Raw genomic sequence first — 19,001 nt, forward strand, 5'->3', positions numbered from 1 at the left:
GGTGTACTATCGCTATGGGTAACCATCCGAAAGCTTTGTGTAGCTTTGACATTATGGTTTTACAAGTGCGAGTGTTTGCACTCACACACTTGTAAAAGGCTGTCAAAGCTACAAAAAGGCTTTTGGACGGTTGCCTACAGCGATAGCACATTCTTTGGAACTAACCTCTTTCGCTAGCCTGTTTTTTAAGTTTCATAAACCTTTCAACTGTCAGTATTAAAAGTAATTGGTTGCCTGACACTTTGCCAGCTCAAAGAGTGATGCTGACAGAGCAATACTGCAGTGGGACTCAGTCATGGATGTCTGGCTCTCGCGGCACCAGTAACATGTTTACCTGTAGCCTATGCATCCATTTGTGTATTCTAACAATGTTTGATTGAGAAAATTCATATTTTATTATCTTATATATTTTCTGGCGAGTTCTGATTCAGCAGTTAACGCGCAATAGATTGCTTGCCAGGCATTCTATAACCATATCATAAACATAAGATAAAGCTCAGCAATGAATAAATAGTGGAAATTAGTAGCTTTCTGTACAGAGCATGATTCTTTCCCAGTTTCACTTCCTAGCATGTTTCACCCTACTAAGTAGATGGAGACGGAGTATATGCTTCTTTTTAAATGTATACTTAATAGTGGTCCAAAGGCTAGAATAGTGGGCTATCATTTCTCACTCTATCTTCATTACCTGCACAGTATTCTGATAAGGAGCTATTTCGTTGGAGCGTGTCTGGTTAGACTGTTGTCTCTCCCTCAGTTACCAAGGCTACTGCTGGAATACTCTCACAGACATCTCAAAAAGCGGGATCTGTAGACCAAGTTCGCGCTGTGAGTACCACTTCATTTATATGTCTACTTGCTTTGTTATATTATTTAGTAAATAATCTTTTATAACTGCTGTACTGTTAACTGCAGGCCTTGTTTTTGCTAATTCTTCAAGCTCGTATTTGAAGAAAACAAATCGATATTAATATATTGTGTTATACTCTATTTATGACCTTTTTTTCCATATCCATCGTTTTTTTTACGTCATCACCCTGTTTGCACATGCGCTCGTCCATGAAAAAGCCACCATCTTTGTAGAATAAGATCATCATTCTCTTGAATAATAGTATTTTTCGGTGTTGTATTGATACTAAAATAAAAAATTTGCAAACAAAAGCATTGTTTGCAATAATTAATTGCAGAAGCTTCGTGTCTTTAACGATAAAAGTTGTTCATAAAGATGGCAGACAACGATAGAATGACGTCACGAAAAAACGAAGGATTCTTACTAAATAAAAACTAACATGATTGATGTAAATAAGTTTTTTCAAACTAACAAACGCCAAAATAGAGTACATCAGCTGCTAGATACCAGATCATCACACAACTCCTGTAGACTAAAGGAATAAGTTCTATAATTTAAGATCTAAACTTGTGCTACAATTTTGTTTTGTTTGCCCAGAATTAGACAAAGTGGTTGGTAAGCCCATAAAGTTTGAGTTTCAAATAATCAAACCAATCATAATGAAGACTGCGGTTTCATAAATATTGATACAACAGAAATTAGCTTGATCCCTAGTCGAGTTAACATGGGCCAGTAGTTTAAATATAGGCCTACTGTTTTACCGTACAATGGCTTATTACCGTACACTGCTTCTACAATGGCTACTCATTTATAATCACAATTGTTTCCAGTTTGTGGATTTAGAGTTGTGCTCACGCTGAGTTACAGTGTAATAAGTGTTTCAATGGACATTTGCATCTTGTGGATTAATGCGAGCTCTTTTTTAAAAAAGATACAGAATTATATTTCAGAGGTCATAGCGGCACACTATCATCTCGCCTATCAGCACGCTTTTGAAATAGGAACAACTGAACTGTGGAAAATGTTCAAAATGGAATAGCCTTCATGGAATTTTGTTGCGCATCTTCCGCAAGTGCCATTTCCATCATTCACAAACATAAAACATTCGATAAATATTTGTACTGGTTTCGTCACATTAGTAACGAAACCTACCTAACTTGAGGGTTTTAGCCGTTTTCATCTTGCGGATTAGCATGTATGATGTAACTTGCATCATGGAAGTATATTGATCTTATCGGACTCGACCCTGTTAGGGCATCAATTTGAGCATTATAAGACAACAAAAGCATGTTAAAGCTGATGATATATTCTTATAATAAATGCTTGCTTGTAATTTTTAAATGGTTTGGAAGGATCCAAGAGATTTGAGCAAATAGAAAAACTATATGTAGATACAATAAGCAGTAATCTGACAAGGCAGTACAACTATATGCGTATTTGTACTGTCAAACCATGACATATGAAGTTTATCCATTTTAATATTTGCTCTGTATGCTAAAACCATTGTATATTGGAGCAAATATTTTAATTAGAATACATTGTATTATATTTAATTTGTTCTACCGCTCTAAAACTTGATAATGTTTTATGTTAGGCAAGTGCATGTAGCTTTAAAAAATACAATTTATTAAACTATGTAAAAGCAAAACTTAATATGAAAAACTATATTATATTTAAGAAGTTAAAGACAGGCGAATTAAGGTGTAGCCTTTGGTAATTCAATAAAGAGCCGGTGTACAGGCAGAGGTGCCGATAATAATGTAGAGCTAAGCTTAACTAGAATATTCTAACTATAAGTATATTCTATATATTATAAGTATATTTTATATATTATTAAGTATATTTTATATATTTTAAGTATATTTTATATATTATAAGTATATTCTATATATTATAAGTATATTCTATATATTATAAGTACATTCATTCAAATTCTTTATAATGTTTTGTTTTATCTTGGATATTGTTTGCATTTCATCTATAATTATCACGGCCAGTCTTTGCACTTTCACTACATTCAATCTTCCTAACATTTTCACTGTCTCTTTCACGATAGCAACTGGAGGACATGAGAGATTTTTTAAGAGATCAAACCAAATTTATTTGCTTATGTTAACCTATGATTTTTGCTCAATTCTAAGGAAAGGATGACCACTACTACCACTTACATTACTCTTCTTGAGGTCTTTGATTTGTAAACTAAATAGGTATGAAGCACAGCTTAATATTATCTGAGCATCATAGAATCACACTATGTCAAGGAGAACTGTGTAAGTATTGACTGATTTACAAAACTGCAAGGTTTCGACAAACATCAAATATTATAATTATACCAAAACTAATGTTTGTTCAAATTTTACATCATGTGTTGGAAAACTCAGATATTGAGGGATCATAAATTGAGATTTGGCTGTACTTGACAAAAGAAAACAACTCTATACATATACATAACAATATGACATTTTAGATTATGGCTATATTAATAAATATATTGAACAAGATAGACCAACTACATGTATATTAACACATTCTATATGACAAGATACAACAAGTGCATGTATATTCACACATTATATATGACAAGATACAACAAGTGCATGTATATTCACACATTATATATGACAAGATACAACAAGTGCATGTATATTCACACATTATATATGACAAGATACAACAAGTGCATGTATATTCACACATTATATATGACAAGATACAACAAGTGCATGTATATTCACACATTATATATGACAAGATACAACAACTATGTCTATTTAGGCAACACACTAGATATGACAAAATAGAATAACTTAATGTACATTCACACATTATACATGACAAGACAAAACAACTGCATGTATATTACGGTAACACATTTTATATGTTAAGATACAATGACTACATGTATAGTTACACATTATATATGACAAGATAGAACAACTCCATGTAAGTGCTCACCAGGATTCGGTAGATCAGCAATACTACTAGCTATCTATTGAGCTCACTCAGGTCTGCCTCTCAGTTTTAATGACTAGTCAAATGTCTGTTGTGTTTGTAGTGATTTCATGCCATGTGTGTTTGATCTGTTTGTTGACAGTGTACAGAGGCTTGGCATAACAATGTTTGGCAAGATGAAGCAACTCCCTCCAAAGGGAGATCCACCTGGATTTATAACATCTATTGAACCTTTGGTAAGCCAGGGTGCTGTGTGCTTGTGTGCTGAGTTTGTGATGTGGTGTTGAGCATTGCGTGTACTAGCTGCGTGTAGAATACTTCAACATAATGTTGTGTATGGATATCCCTCTCACCCCTCTGATACAGTGTACAGTTAGTTACAATTAGTTTACATATACATTTGAAGAACTCTCACACCATATTTAACTAAAACATATTCAAGAGTACCTCTGTTATTCATAATGCTACCGAGATAATGGAATACAAGCCATAGAGCTACTACAGCATCTATATTAGTTCTAGAGCTAGAATATTCATGCTAGTCATAGAGCTATCACAGCCTCTATACTAGTTTTAAAGCTTCAATATTTCTATAAGCTCAAGCGTTTTCTCTTGCTCATCAGAAAGTTGTCTAAGCATTTGCACTAACCAGAGAGTTATGCAAGCATTTGTGCTAAACAGAGAGTTATCCAAGCATTTGTGCTGAACAGAGAGTTATTCAAGCACTTGCACTAAACAGAGAGCTATACTAACATACTCATGGCTACATCGATATTCCCATTAGACTGAAAGCTCACTGATTACTCACAGAAGACAGAGAGTTTAGAGGCGCTGCATGCAGTTGCTGCAGTAATCGTACTCTTACACTTCGAGAGTATATTTTTATTGTTTTTCTCAGACCTACCTACATTATCTACTTACATGGCGTTTGCTCAGAACATGATTGCGTGTCTTTAGGTCTATGGACTGGTCACAAATCTACATCATTTGTCAAGGGCAGATAATTTCTTGCAATGCTTTCGTGATTTGTGCAAGTTTTTTGCTATATATGGTGTAATAAACTGATTAATATGAAATTGTTGTGAGTTTAAAGTCATCGGCCGTCAGCAAACACAATTTTATAGAACCATCACCAACCTTGCTCATAGCTTAGAGATGCTCCAGAAACTTGTGTTTCTGAAACTACATCCATGACAGGCTAGTTAGAAAACTTCAAATTTCTGATGACTATCTCGTCCATGATGTATGGGCAATCTGCCTATGGAAAGAGGGAGGGTTGACCCTCAACGACTGGAGATATGCCCAGTTGTAGAGAGCAATTTAATGTTGGATATCACTCCTGCCACCACCAGTGTCATTTTATAGGAATTGAACTCTGAACTGTTGAACTCTGAACTGTTGAACTCTGAACTGTTGTTTGCAGGCCAGGGGTTCTAGACCACTAGACCACGGCTAGATTTTAGAAATAAAAAGGCATTTCTTATTTTGGTCACCATAATATCATTAACTTCAGCAATTTGAAATAAAACTTCAAAACAAAAGTCATAGCACTGAGATGGTGGATATTTACATGCATATTTACCTGCTTTTGTACAGTCTAAGAGCTGTATAGAATAACATGAGTTTTAATTAAGAGGGTAGCTGGTCAGCGCTACTGGCCTTGAGTTGGCAGCATTGTTAAATTCCGTCAGCAGTATATCTAGTAGTGGGGTTTACAGCCTTTTTACGCGTATGCGGTATGTTTGAAGCTCCGTAACGAAGCTAGTTATATAATATATGGGGGTCACAAGGGCATTAGGTAAAAGTTGTAAACTAATGATAGCCGGCAGCAATTAAGGCTGGCATTATAAATATCCACTTGAACACATGCAGCTCTCTGAGTACTGGATATATAGAGAGCGGCTGTAGCGGGTGGTCTAGAGTGCCTGACCTGCAAACAACAGCTTGGGGTTCCCTTCCCAAAAAAAGGACACTTGTGGTGACATTTGATGTGCGACCGGGCATGACTCCTGTTGTCAAGGTTACTTACCACTGGACACTGAACCAGATGTACAGACAGTATCACAGAGCCATTGTTTGTGTAACAATCTTCTTAAAAAACATGCAGTAAGCTAAGCAAACACAATCAATCGTCGAGGGATTGTGTTCACACTCTGGAAATAGCTTGTCAAGCGTAAACTAAAGCTACTTTACTATGCTGCTTCTGCTTCTCTGTTTTCATTGCTAGACCACCTGTTAGATCACCTGTTGTTATATAGATCATATGGCAGAGTCATATAGTTAGTATTGATCTATGTATCGGTGATTAATTAATCCAAGGGGAAAGTAGAATCATAATTTTAGTAGGTTTCTTCTCAGACCAATAGTAGTAATAGTAATAATAATAACGGAGTCATTAATGTAGCAGAGATCAGTCTGCTGTTGTCTTGTATTGAAACGGAATAACCTGGTAATAAATTTAAAAATCATGTAAAACTACAGATAATTAAGTACATTAAGATTCGAATGGTAGAAACCTATTAGTCAAATGAACATATTTATTTGCAATTGTTAGTACTGCAATATAAATTTGTGGGGCTGTCACAATAAAAACACCGTACGATAACTTCTTAAAGAAAATATAGTTCTATGTAAATCTTTAACAAACATTATATCGAAGAATGTATCCATCATTTGATTGTAAAGTCAATCAGAACAGTTAGAAAATTGTCGAAGCAAATGGTGTTCACTCACAATATCATATTGAATAGATGGCTATTAATAGCCTTTATGGTCACTTTATTATAGGCCTACCTTCACAGAATACTGTGAGGGTTACCTCTCTAGTGCATATCCACAAAAGTTTATAGCATATAGCCTGTGGAGTTTATAGCATGTAGCATGGGAAGTCTATAGCATGTAGCCTATGAAGTGGTTGCAATGAGCTTCTGCATATGCATAGATAATTCTGTTATTTTGAATTGCCTTTGACAAAAGGCCATATTTGTAAACGGTAACTTTTCAATTGCGATGACTAAATCCATGAAACCCTCAATTTATGCTTCATAGTTATCTATTAACTAATAGTATATTATGATTGATTTTTAGCGATTACACTTTTCTCATTTCTGAATAACATTGTGTGACCATTTTCATTCTCTTCACCATTTCTGTTTCCCTATTAATATACTTCTAAATGGAAAATGATAAGCGAGGCGATTTTCTTTTATATTATTAATTCCATCGGGCAATGCCAGAATATACTAATTCCACTAGAAGGTAACTCTGTAGCCATTTGCGCTACGATTTTTTTAGAAAGTTTTTTTGAATTCGTATTTAAAAATTACTTAACGTAAACACACTGCCACATATTTTATTATTAGCCGTACTGCTTGAATGTCTGTGATAGAGAACATGTGAGCCTCAATAAAGTCCGTATCAGCGTGGAAACTTGAGTTTGAATTGATGCCCTAATCACAAACATACAATTCTGTTGTATGTTTCAGATTACTTTACAGCTCAGGCAACCAATCATGTCTCCTAAAACAGGTCTAAAAAAATAATTGGCAGCCATGGTTGCTCTATAGATACACACATCAGGTCAGCTGTTGTCGGTTAGCGAGCACAACCACCTTTTGTTGTTTCCTAATTCTTGTATCATGGTTGTCATGGTTGTAAAGCCTCAGTTTTTGATAGACTAACATGCAGCACAGCAGCCGGCTGATCATCAACAGTTTAGCCTGAGGGCAATGTTCTGTCTTTTTTATCAAACGGTTCCATAATTTGCTCTAGAATAAAGGAGACATTCAACTGGTTTTGTGTGCAGTAGTGGTAAATAACACTGTGTAGATATGAACATTGTACATACACGGCTCAGTTGTCAATTTTTCAAAGTTTGTCAAAAAACACAGTTGTTGTTCATCAATATTACATAACCAAATTCAAGCATTAATAAATAAACAGCAATACTGCAATGTTTGTAGTTTGTGTTTACTCAAAATTTAAATTTTTTGTTAACTTCTTACAGGTGGTTGATATCGGTGAGGATATACATTTTGAAGCGAAGGTCAAAGGTCAGAATGTTGAGCTGACTTGGCAAAAACAGAATGAGGAGCTAAAGAGTGGTGATCGTGTCACCATAAAATTTGACCGAGGCATTGCCAGGTTGGAATAACTTCTGAAAAGAACTTCCTGTTCCACAGCTTAGGCATCCAATTGTACTAATTTTATCATTACCATTGTTTCCATGAACTGTATGAGTTTTAGAGACTACAGTGTTGTGCAGGTGTGCGCTCTTGAAGGGTAATGGATTGGACCGTGGAGCGAACACGCTTTGCGTCTTGGAGAATTTATATTTCAGATTTGAATTCTCTCTTCATTTGTTTTCTAGTATTATTATGGATAATCCAAGCTATACTGCTGTTAAAGGAGTTGGATAATGCCTATTAAATTTCACCAAAATGTCATTTAAAAAAATCGATATGTGTAACAAATTCAACTAACTCACCAAAGATGAAAAGTTTCTTTGGTTGAGAATTCTACTCCGGCTTTTTTACAGAATGACAGTGAACTGTAGCTTTGTTATTTTTCCAGCTCTAATAATCTAATATTAATAATAAAACTATATTAATAATATAACTATATTAATAATATAACTATATTAATAATATAACTATATTAATAATATAACTATATTAATAATATAACTATATTAATAATATAACTATATTAATAATATAACTATATTAATAATATAACTATATTAATAATAACTCTAATAATAATCTAAGTTTTAGTGACAGTTACTGTGTTTTCATGCTTTGAATGGATTCGGAGTTGCTTCCACTCCAAACCATAAGAACAGTAAAATCTGAAGCAATTCTGCGCCGTTTCGTTTCACTAAGTTGGTACGAAGGCATCCGCTGCTAGACGACTATTCGACATCATAAAATACTCACCGCTGATGGACCCGAACTGACAATACACGGCTAAAATTTCTCTAGTGGAGGTAAACATTTCAGCCCCAAAAATTAAATTGCGATCAGGCATCTTCACTTAGTGCAACCAGTTGACTACCCATGAATTGAAAATTGACCGTGACCCAAAAACGAGTCTACTTTAACATGTTTTGAGGGATACATCACGAATTTTGGCAAAATCTATATAGTGAAACTCTGAATGGTTGAAATGGTAGAGTGCGAACTCCTCAGCAGTGGGCAACTCCGATTCAATTCGAAGCATGGAAACACAGCGTGTATGTAATTAAGTTTACATACAATTATTCTGCATGTAGTCTTTATATTTTTTTTCTATTTATCTTCTCTGTGACATCTATTGCTCTATGCGTCTATGTGTTCTCTGTGTCTATGCGGATAGCTTTATGCTTTGCCTCACCTGCGCATCAAGTAGAGCGTCATCTCGAGTACATGCGCTGTATGGATAACTCTCTGTTCTTCTTAGCCTGGACATCAAATCGGCTACAATGGAAGACTCCGCCAACTACACTCTTACTGCGAAAAATGAGTTTGGATGGAAGTCTGCTACCGCTAGTTGTCTTGTGAAAGGGCAGGCGTCAGCATCTACCCTGATTGTAAGTAATTAAAGAATCATCCAGCTTTATGTTGCCTGCTGATAACTATAATGTGACAGTCGTAGAAACACATGCTCACTGTTTTCATGATGTGGTTTTCCGCAAGCTGGGAAAAACCAACAAGTCAAGTGGGCTTTAGCACTTGAAATGTTAGTACTTTAGGACTTGAAATTTTTTGTCGAATGTTAAATGCTTGAGAGAGAGGAAACATCTTTTGTGCATAATGTTAAAAAAATGTAGCATCAGCTATTCCATTTTAAACATTTTCGACACTTCACTCGTCCCATTTCGATTTGATGAGACAGGGGTGTGCTGCTATGACCTCTGGTGTAATATTTCTTTTTTTTAACAAAGCGCCTGCGGCAATCTATAACATATATCCATTTGTTATCATGCGTGATTTATTCAACGATATTTAAATACGTTAACAGAATTGTAACAACATTTTAATATTAAATTTTTAAATATAAATTATGCAAAAATGAGTTAGTAGGAATGAACAAGAGACATAAAATAACATCAACATAAAATAGACTTGGTATTTATTTCAAAAAACAACCGACTGAAGTTTGTGAAATCTGGTTATATGCAATTTACTTAAATCGCATGGATACATTTCTGCAATTATATCTTCAGCAGAATAATAACTAGTATGTATATTGCAGTTTATGAAAATTAACCCAGATTGCAACGTAACGTTTGCAATTGCTGTTGTTCAAAACCTTTATAAAGCATTGAGACAGTTCTCTGCTACTACTGTACATTACTAGCCATTAGAAACAAAGTATCGTTTATGTTGTTGTATTATGGTGATGCTTTTATGTTGCACTCGAGTTTCAAAGTTCTGAGATACATGATGCCTTATGGCCATGATGCCTTATGGTCGTGATACATTATGGTCGTGATAAATTATGGCCGCGATACATTATGGCCGTGATACATTATGGCCGTGATGCCTTATGGCCGTGATAAATTATGGCCGTGATGCCTTATGGCCGTGATACACTATGGCCATGATGCCTTATAGCCGTGATATATTATGGCGGCGATGCCTTATGACCGTGATACATTATGGCCGTGATATATTATGACCGTGATACACTATGGCTGTGATGCCTTATGGCCGTGATACATTATGGCGGCGATGCCTTATGGCCGTGATACATTATGGTCGGGATATATTATGACCGTGGTACACTATGGCCATGATGCCTTATGACCGTGGTGCCTTATGGCCGTGATACATTATGGCGGCGATGCCTTATGGCCGTGATACACTATGGCCATGATGCCTTATAGCCGTGATATATTATGGCGGCGATGCCTTATGACCGTGATGCCTTATCGCCGTGATGCCTTATGGCCGTGATACACTATGGCCATGATGCCTTATGGCCGTGATGCCTTATGGCCGTGATGCCTTATGACCGTGGTGCATTTTGGCGGTGATACACTATGGCCATGATGCCTTATGGCCGTGATACACTATGGCCATGATGCTTTATGGCCGTGATGCCTTATGACCGTGATGCCTTATGGCCGTGGTGCATTTTGGCGGTGATATATTATGGCTGAGATATTGCTGAGCGCCCAACTAACTTTGTCCACAATTGCTTAAAATGTCTTTTCATGTCAGTTGCACTTTCATGAACTTGTAGTTTGAGTTACTCATATCTAGAATTGTTACTGGAAAATCTCTCGCTCTTGTCTTTTCAGTTAGCAAGAATACTCCGAACTTTGTAACAATTATTTCCTGCAATGCAGTTTGGGTAATAATCTCAGAAGTCTTGAATATCCATGGCAGCAATGCCCAGTGATGATCCGAATTAAAGAGCTCACTCAGGGGGTAGTGACCTCTCGCAGTTTCCTTCCTGAGGCATAATTGGGTAGTAATATTAATTTGGAGGCAGTTGTATTAATGGATAGAGAAGTAATTGGCTGATCACTGGTATTCGTCTGTGTACACATAACATCTCACTCAAGGTTTGTTCGTTACACTTGGCTGTTTGCTCAATGTTTATCTGAGAATACTTGCTATCAGCGGAGGAGTGAATACTTATACTTCATCAGAGGTATGGGTTTGGACAAAACCGCGCTTGAAATATTTTATTTCTTAAACAGGCCTAGTTTGTTTTGGAGCAACTTTGAGGGTAAAAGTTTAATCCTTTCAGTGATGTGAGAAGAACATCTCACAGCCAGTTAGTAGATGTTGAAGATTTAAAAAAAAATTCTATTTTTTATGCAATAAACACGCACACCGGATGCGGTTTTACATGAATGAAGAAATTATTAAGCTTCCAAAGTGCGCTGAATATTTTTGAGATGGCAGTTATGTTAAGGTCAACAGGTAGATGATGGTTATGTCAAGGTCAACAGGTAGATGGCAGTTATGTCAAGGCCAACAGGTAGATGGCAGTTATGTCAAGGTCAACAGGTAGATGGCAGTTATGTCAAGGCCAACAGGTATATGGCAGTTATGTCAAGGTCAACAGGTATATGGCAGTTATGTCAAGGTCAACAGGTATATGGCAGTTATGTCAAGGTCAACAGGTATATGGTTACGCAATGGCATTTACAGTGTCAGTTTAAATGTTTACTTGTAAAAGAACACTAACTATAATTTTAAAATGTCTATAATTTTGGTCGAGTTCTGATTCTTGCTTTTCGAGAATTGTGTTAACATGTAATTCTAGATACAATTTAATTGTCTATCTTTGGAATAAGTTTTCTTAATTAAATTGAGCAGCCGGTTCAAATCGAATACCTAATTATGTTTTAAACCTTAATCATTGCAACTCTCAAATGGTTGACTTTGTATCACACAAGACTCTTTAATGAGAAAAGTAAAAATTATAATATAAAAAGGAATCCTAGGTGGGTCAGATGGGTCAGCTAAAAATCAGGAATATAGTGAAACTACTATTTACAATTATCTCAACATACAAATTTTTCAACATACAAATGTTTCAACATACAAATGTTTCAAAATACTACGGTATGTAACAGCTGAAAAAACGTTAGTCTGCAGTCCAAGTTTAGCCAACATGACTTTTTGAAATTACTTGAAACAGTTTTTTGAGTGAAATTGAAGAGACAGTTAAAAATTAATGAGATATATAGGTCAAGTTAGTTTAAACTAGTTTCTGTTAAAATAAATTAAAGTAGGTTGTCTTGTATCACTATGACCACTTGTGCCTCTAAACTCATGTATTGCTCAGGCTAGACTTTTGTGTTTGCACCTCTAAGGCAAGTTACAATAAAAGTTTTTTTTAATTATTTTTCATGAATTTAGATTCTTTTGAATAAACCTTTCTGAATAAAGGTTCTGACATTTATTTTTTTACATCTGCTTTTAACTCATCTCAATTTGGTAAAAAGTTATATCTTTTGTCTGAATATGTGAAGAGGTAGAAGTTTTCTTTTCAAAGCTCAAAATAGCTGGATACTTTTTGTTTGCATACTTCTGTTTCTTGTCAATAAACCTGTTCATTAGTAGACATCTTGCTCGATATTTTTTGAAATCCGTCAGACGCGTCCGACGGTATCGTTTTGGCATCGAACAACTCGTTCGTGCACTTATCATATGTATTCAGCAGACTATTACCTTTGCAAACTAACTATAGTAATCACCCAAACCTTGCCAATGCATATTATCGCACAGCGTTATGCAAAAAGAGCTGTTTCTTTTTTCTTATACTTTACGATTCTTTATTTTATTTTTTCTAATTTGCTATTTATCTATCATGGCATTTTTATTAATTAATATTCTATAATATTAACAACAAATAAGAAAATCTTAGTCTTAAATTCCATGAAAATAATTGTATCTTTTCAAGTTTTGTTTATACACGAAGTTGTATTGCGAGAAGACAACCCTCTAATTATTTTTCCAGTTTCTGGCAAAGGCTGTTCTCTTTTTGACTGCTTAAAATATAGTCTATGACTATTTGGAATGGGTCTTATCCAATGTATGCCAGCTACAGCGTGAAACAGATAGGCCTTGTCTAATAAGTATCAGCTACGTATCAGCTACGTATCAGCTAAGGCCTTGCAGATATCCTCTATTTATTGCCACTTAGACCATTTGCTGTAATTGAACCACTGAGTTAGGATGAGATTAGATGCTGAACGAGGCCACTAAAGTTACAGGTTTCTGTTATTCCGTGTTAGTTAGCTATCACAGAAAGAGTGCAGATAAGTAGAGCTTGCCCACTCTCCAGCTCCAATATATGTTAGGTTTATTTGGGACAGATGGAATTAAACAAATAAGCCCTTTCATCATTGATGCATTTGTGCTCATTTTCTTTTCTCTGCAAGTTTATATATACTTGCACACATATAAGCCATAACTATATATGCACCTAGCTGAGACGCTACCCCTACAGGTAAGCCAATAATAAATTTAGAATATCACAGATGAATTTGAATATACTGGCCTGCTTGGGGTTGTGTTGTCTATTTACTAATGTTACATAAAAAACTTACTTCAAGTTGTGTTGTCGAGTTGCTAATACTGCATATGGAACCTACTTAGAGTTGTGTTATCTAGTTGCTAATTCGATGTAAGAAACTTACTTGGAGTAGTGTTATCTAGTCGCTACTACTGTTTATTAAGCCTAATTGAAGTTGTGTTATCTAGTTGCTGATGCCATGCATAGAGTCTACTCTGAGTTTTGTGATCTAGTCGCTGGTGCTATGCATAGAATCTACTTGGAGTTGTGTTATCTAGTTGCTGGTGCTACACATAGAATCTAGTCGAAGTTGTGTTATCTAGTTGCTGGTGCAAAGCATAGAATCTAGTTGGAGTTGTGTTATCTAGTTGCTGGTGCAAAGCATAGAATCTAGTTGGAGTTGTGTTATCTAGTTGCTGGTGCTAAGCATAGAATCTAGTTGGAGTTGTGTTATCTAGTTGCTAGTGCTACGCATAAAATCTAGTTGGAGTTGTGTTATCTAGTTGCTAGTGCTGCGCATAAAATCTAGTTGGAGTTGTGTTATCTAGTTGCTGGTGCTACGCATAGAATCTAGTTGGAGTTGTGTTATCTAGTTGCTAGTACTACGCATTGAATGGTGTTAAAAACTGTTTATGTTCAGTTTCAGCAATATTTCTGGCTTAAACATTTATTATATAGTAGTGCAAATATATATATATGTATATGTATATATATATATATATTTATAGTAGTGCAAAAGTTGAGTTTTTCACCACTAGAATTATTTGATAAAAAAATTGGAGTCAATACAATCTCCTGTATAGTTTTTGTATTTACAATTACCTTGTAAAAACAAAAACAATTACCTTTTTTTTGCTAAAAGGTTTTATTGCTTTCAAACTTGAACTTACTCTTAATTTTATTAGATTTTATTAGGAAGTATTAGTATTTTTTATCATTTGCGATTATTTTTGATGTTTGAGGTGGTGTGATTGCCAGGATGTTTCAATATTAAAACAACAAAACTTGTTCTTGGTTAAAATTGACAGATTCAAACAAAAATGTGAGTATAACGTCTATACAGTAGTTGAGTATAACGTCTATACAGTATATTTGAGTATAACGTCTATACAGTAGTTGAGTATAACGTCTATGCAGTAGTTGAGTATAACGTCTATACAGTAGTTGAGTATAACGTCTATACAGTAGTTGAGTATAACGTCTATACAGTAGTTGAGTATAACGTCTATACAATAGTTGAGTATAACGTCTATAGAGTAGTTGAGTATAACGTCTATACAGTAGTTGAGTATAACGTCTATACAGTAGTTGAGTATAACGTCTATACAGTAGTTGAGTATAACTTCTATACAGTAGTTGAATATAACGTCTATACAGTAGTTGAGTATAACGTCTATACAGTAGTTGAGTATAACGTCTATACAGTAGTTGAGTATAACGTCTATACAGTAGTTGAGTATAACGTCTATACAGTAGTTGAGTATAACGTCTATACAGTAGTTGAGTATAACGTCTATACAGTAGTTGAGTATAACGTCTATACAGTAGTTGAGTATAACGTCTATACAGTAGTTGAGTATAACGTCTATACAGTAGTTGAGTATAACGTCTATACAGTAGTTGAGTATAACGTCTATACAGTAGTTGAGTATAACGTCTATACAGTAGTTGAGTATAACGTCTATACAGTAGTTGAGTATAACGTCTATACAGTAGTTGAGTATAACGTCTATACAGTAGTTGAGTATAACGTCTATACAGTAGTTGAGTATAACGTCTATACAGTAGTTGAGTATAACGTCTATAGAGTCTATATGAGACAGCGTTAGACAGCTGTGCAACTAGTGACATCATTTTAGCTCGTATTCTTGCTAAGCTTTTTTTACTGTCATCAAATTTTGTCGATTTCAATCAGGATATTTCTATCGGAATATCCTGGCAGTCAGATCACCTCAAACATCAAAAACAATCACGAATGATAAAAAGTTTGCATCTGATTAAAAAATACCGATACTTGCTGATAAAATTTACCAAAGTTCTGTGTAATTTCACAGAATCGGTTAACACTATATTGACAGCCAATTCTCAGATTTTCTTGCCATATGTGGCAAGTCATGTTTCACACGCTGGTTGCCCCTGAAGCTTAGCAAGTGACAGATGGTCTAATCGATTCACTCAGTGATAGCTTATTTCTGAATACATTACATTACTCCTAGAAACTGAGCTATGCTCTGAGAGAACAGTCTATGTACAGTTGAGACTGTTAAGTACCATTGCAACGGTGAATGGTCACCTACTGACTGGTATGTTAACACTGTTGGATTTGAAATGCTGAATGGTTTAACTCTTTCATACATTACTGATATGTCTCAATTCTCAAGTACCAGATATCCATGATGTGATGATTTCTTTGTACTTACCAAAAGATGCTATTGCAAAGTCTTTGAATTTTTTAAACTTTTGTCAGAAGAGATAAGATGTAGAAGACGTAAGCTTAGTAGTTTCAAGTCTTCCTTGTGTAAATTTGTGTTTTTATGTTTATGACATCACATGGCAAGCATTTTTATTTATTGATATTTTGGTGACACCATATGTAAAAAAATTTTCTTAGTAAAATGATTATACACTACATAGAATTGTATTTTCTAGTCGCTGGTTTATACTCCAAGAAAAGTATATATATACAGGTCAACCACTTATCACACTTACATACACATATACACTTATCACACTTACATACACATATACACTTGGTCAAGTGAAGTGATCATCTTATGGACCAAAACAGCTCCTTCAAGGCTACTAAAACTTGTCTTTAGTTTGGTTCACAATAACTGCACGGTCAAAAATAAAAATAAATGGTATTTAATTAATTTTGTTCAGACACTATTTGATAAAAGTGATCTGTTCAAAAATTTTCTAACAGCCTTCAGTAAACCTCTAATAATATTTTATAGAAAATAAGATGTGGTTTTGAATTAGTTTTATCAAAAAGCCAACACTGTGACAATTAAAATGATATATAATTTGGTATAATTGTGTAAATTATTGACTATAGAAAAATCAAATACAACTCACAGCTCATTGCTACCCAACAAAAGATTGAGGCGGTTCCATACTTTGTATCACCACTGTATATATATATATATATATATATATATATATATATATATATATATATATATATATATATATATATATATATTATATTTAATGTTTTAGACTACAACAAGAATGGAAAAGAAGGTTATATCAACCGAGGAAGATTTGGGGCCGACTGAAGGACCAAGTTTTAGCATGCGGCCTCAGAACATCACGTGTATAGATGGTGGGTTGATAGTTGATTGACCACTTAATAATACCCTAGGACACTCTTATTTCGATAGTATATAGTTTCGTGAGTAGCACACAGAGTAAAATTTTGCTGCAACTTAATTTTGCGGCTCTGATGAGTGCAAAAATATAGTGATGTAAAAATAAATGCAGTGTAACAAACAGATTAGATTCCTCAGGTCCAGTTTGCTAGTAAGGAAAAGATTTTCAATTTTGGACTAGTTTGGATTTGTGTGGGCGAGATCGAGAAATGTGTGGGCGAGATCGATAATTTAATTTGATCACTTGCTGCCATTTTTTTCTTGGACTATCAATGAACAAAGCTATTTATTTTCGTGTTTTCGCTCGTTCGTTATGATAGTTTAGTTTCGCTCATGAAAATTTTGCGAGAAGATGTCTCCGCGAAAATGCGAAAGTTAGATGACGGGAATACATAAGTGTCCTAGGGTAGATCTGTGAAGGCCTTTCAGTAGTTCAATAGTTCAATAGTTGAGTGATTGAAGCTGCATTTGCTTCAACTGATAAATTGGGAAGTTTTGCTAATACCTGAATTGACCAATCATTGCAAACAACTTTTGATGGTCAACATTTGATTGAACTTAAGATGGATCATGTTTATTTCTCAAGCAACCATTCTGTTACGTAATGGATCAGAAAAGACGCCAAAACCCAGCAAGTTTAGTTTCATGTAATCACGCAAAGGACCAGCTTTACTTTGAGCCACTCACGACATAAAGTATTTTTTATTCGTAAAATTTGTGTAATCAAAAAAACTAATAAATTTTAAATTGTTGGACATAAGTATAATTTTTGACCTATTTGTTGGTTCCATCAATGAGGGCTACAAAGCTAAGAACTTGTTCTTCCATTGCCCAAATTCAATGACATCGTGAATTAAGAACCTTCACCTTTACTTTCCAACTTTTAATTTTAATCATTATGCTTTGAAAGTCTGTCCAACTCTGCGATAGATGTTCATAACATCTCATAAATTTATTTTAGAATGTATGTACTATGTTATCACACCATTCTAAAGGTAATAGAATGTATGTACTATGTTATCACACCAATCTAAAGGTAATAGAATGTATGTACTATGTTATCACACCATTCTAATGGTAATAGAATGTATGTACTATGTTATCACACCATTCTAAAGGTAATAGAATGTATGTACTATGTTATCACACCATTCTAAAGGTAATAGAATGTATGTACTATGTTATTACACCATTATAAAGGTAATAGAATGTATGTACTATGTTATCACACCATTATAAAGGTAATAGAATGTATGTACTATGTTATCACACCATTATAAAGGTAATAGAATGTATGTACTATGTTATCACACCATTATAAAGGTAATAGAATGTATGTACTATGTTATCACACCATTCTAAAGGTAATAGAATGTATGTACTATGTTATCACACCATTCTAAAGGTAATAGAATGTATGTACTATGTTATCACACCATTCTAAAGGTAATAGAATGTATGTACTATGTTATTACACCATTATAAAGGTAATAGAATGTATGTACTATGTTATCACACCATTCTAAAGGTAATAGAATGTATGTACTATGTTATCACACCATTCTAAAGGTAATAGAATGTATGTACTATGTTATTACACCATTATAATGGTAATAGAATGTATGTACTATGTTATCACACCATTCTAAAGGTAATAGAATGTATGTACTATGTTATCACACCATTATAAAGGTAATAGAATGTATGTACTATGTTATCACATCATTATAAAGGTAATAGAATGTATGTACTATGTTATCACACCATTATAAAAGTAATAGAATGTATGTACTATGTTATCACAC

The 19,001-nt window shown here is 34.5% G+C and overlaps 1 protein-coding gene across 1 annotated transcript in view; it reads left to right on the forward strand.

The window, feature by feature from the left end:
- The first annotated feature begins 723 nt into the window (after positions 1-723).
- The window catches only part of LOC137388203 (twitchin-like), a 141,327-nt gene continuing 123,049 nt past the window's right edge, over positions 724-19,001 (forward strand). The window contains exons 1-7 of the mRNA XM_068074707.1: positions 724-828; positions 3,945-4,038; positions 7,809-7,945; positions 9,242-9,375; positions 9,478-9,499; positions 11,543-11,546; positions 17,084-17,150. Coding sequence (XP_067930808.1) covers positions 3,967-4,038; positions 7,809-7,945; positions 9,242-9,375; positions 9,478-9,499; positions 11,543-11,546; positions 17,084-17,150 — 436 coding nt within the window. The 5' untranslated portion in view covers positions 724-828; positions 3,945-3,966. The remainder of the gene's footprint in view (positions 829-3,944; positions 4,039-7,808; positions 7,946-9,241; positions 9,376-9,477; positions 9,500-11,542; positions 11,547-17,083; positions 17,151-19,001) is intronic.

The sequence above is a fragment of the Watersipora subatra genome, chromosome 2 (genome assembly GCF_963576615.1).
Source record: "Watersipora subatra chromosome 2, tzWatSuba1.1, whole genome shotgun sequence".
In the NCBI taxonomy this organism is placed as follows: Eukaryota; Metazoa; Bryozoa; class Gymnolaemata; order Cheilostomatida; family Watersiporidae; genus Watersipora; species Watersipora subatra.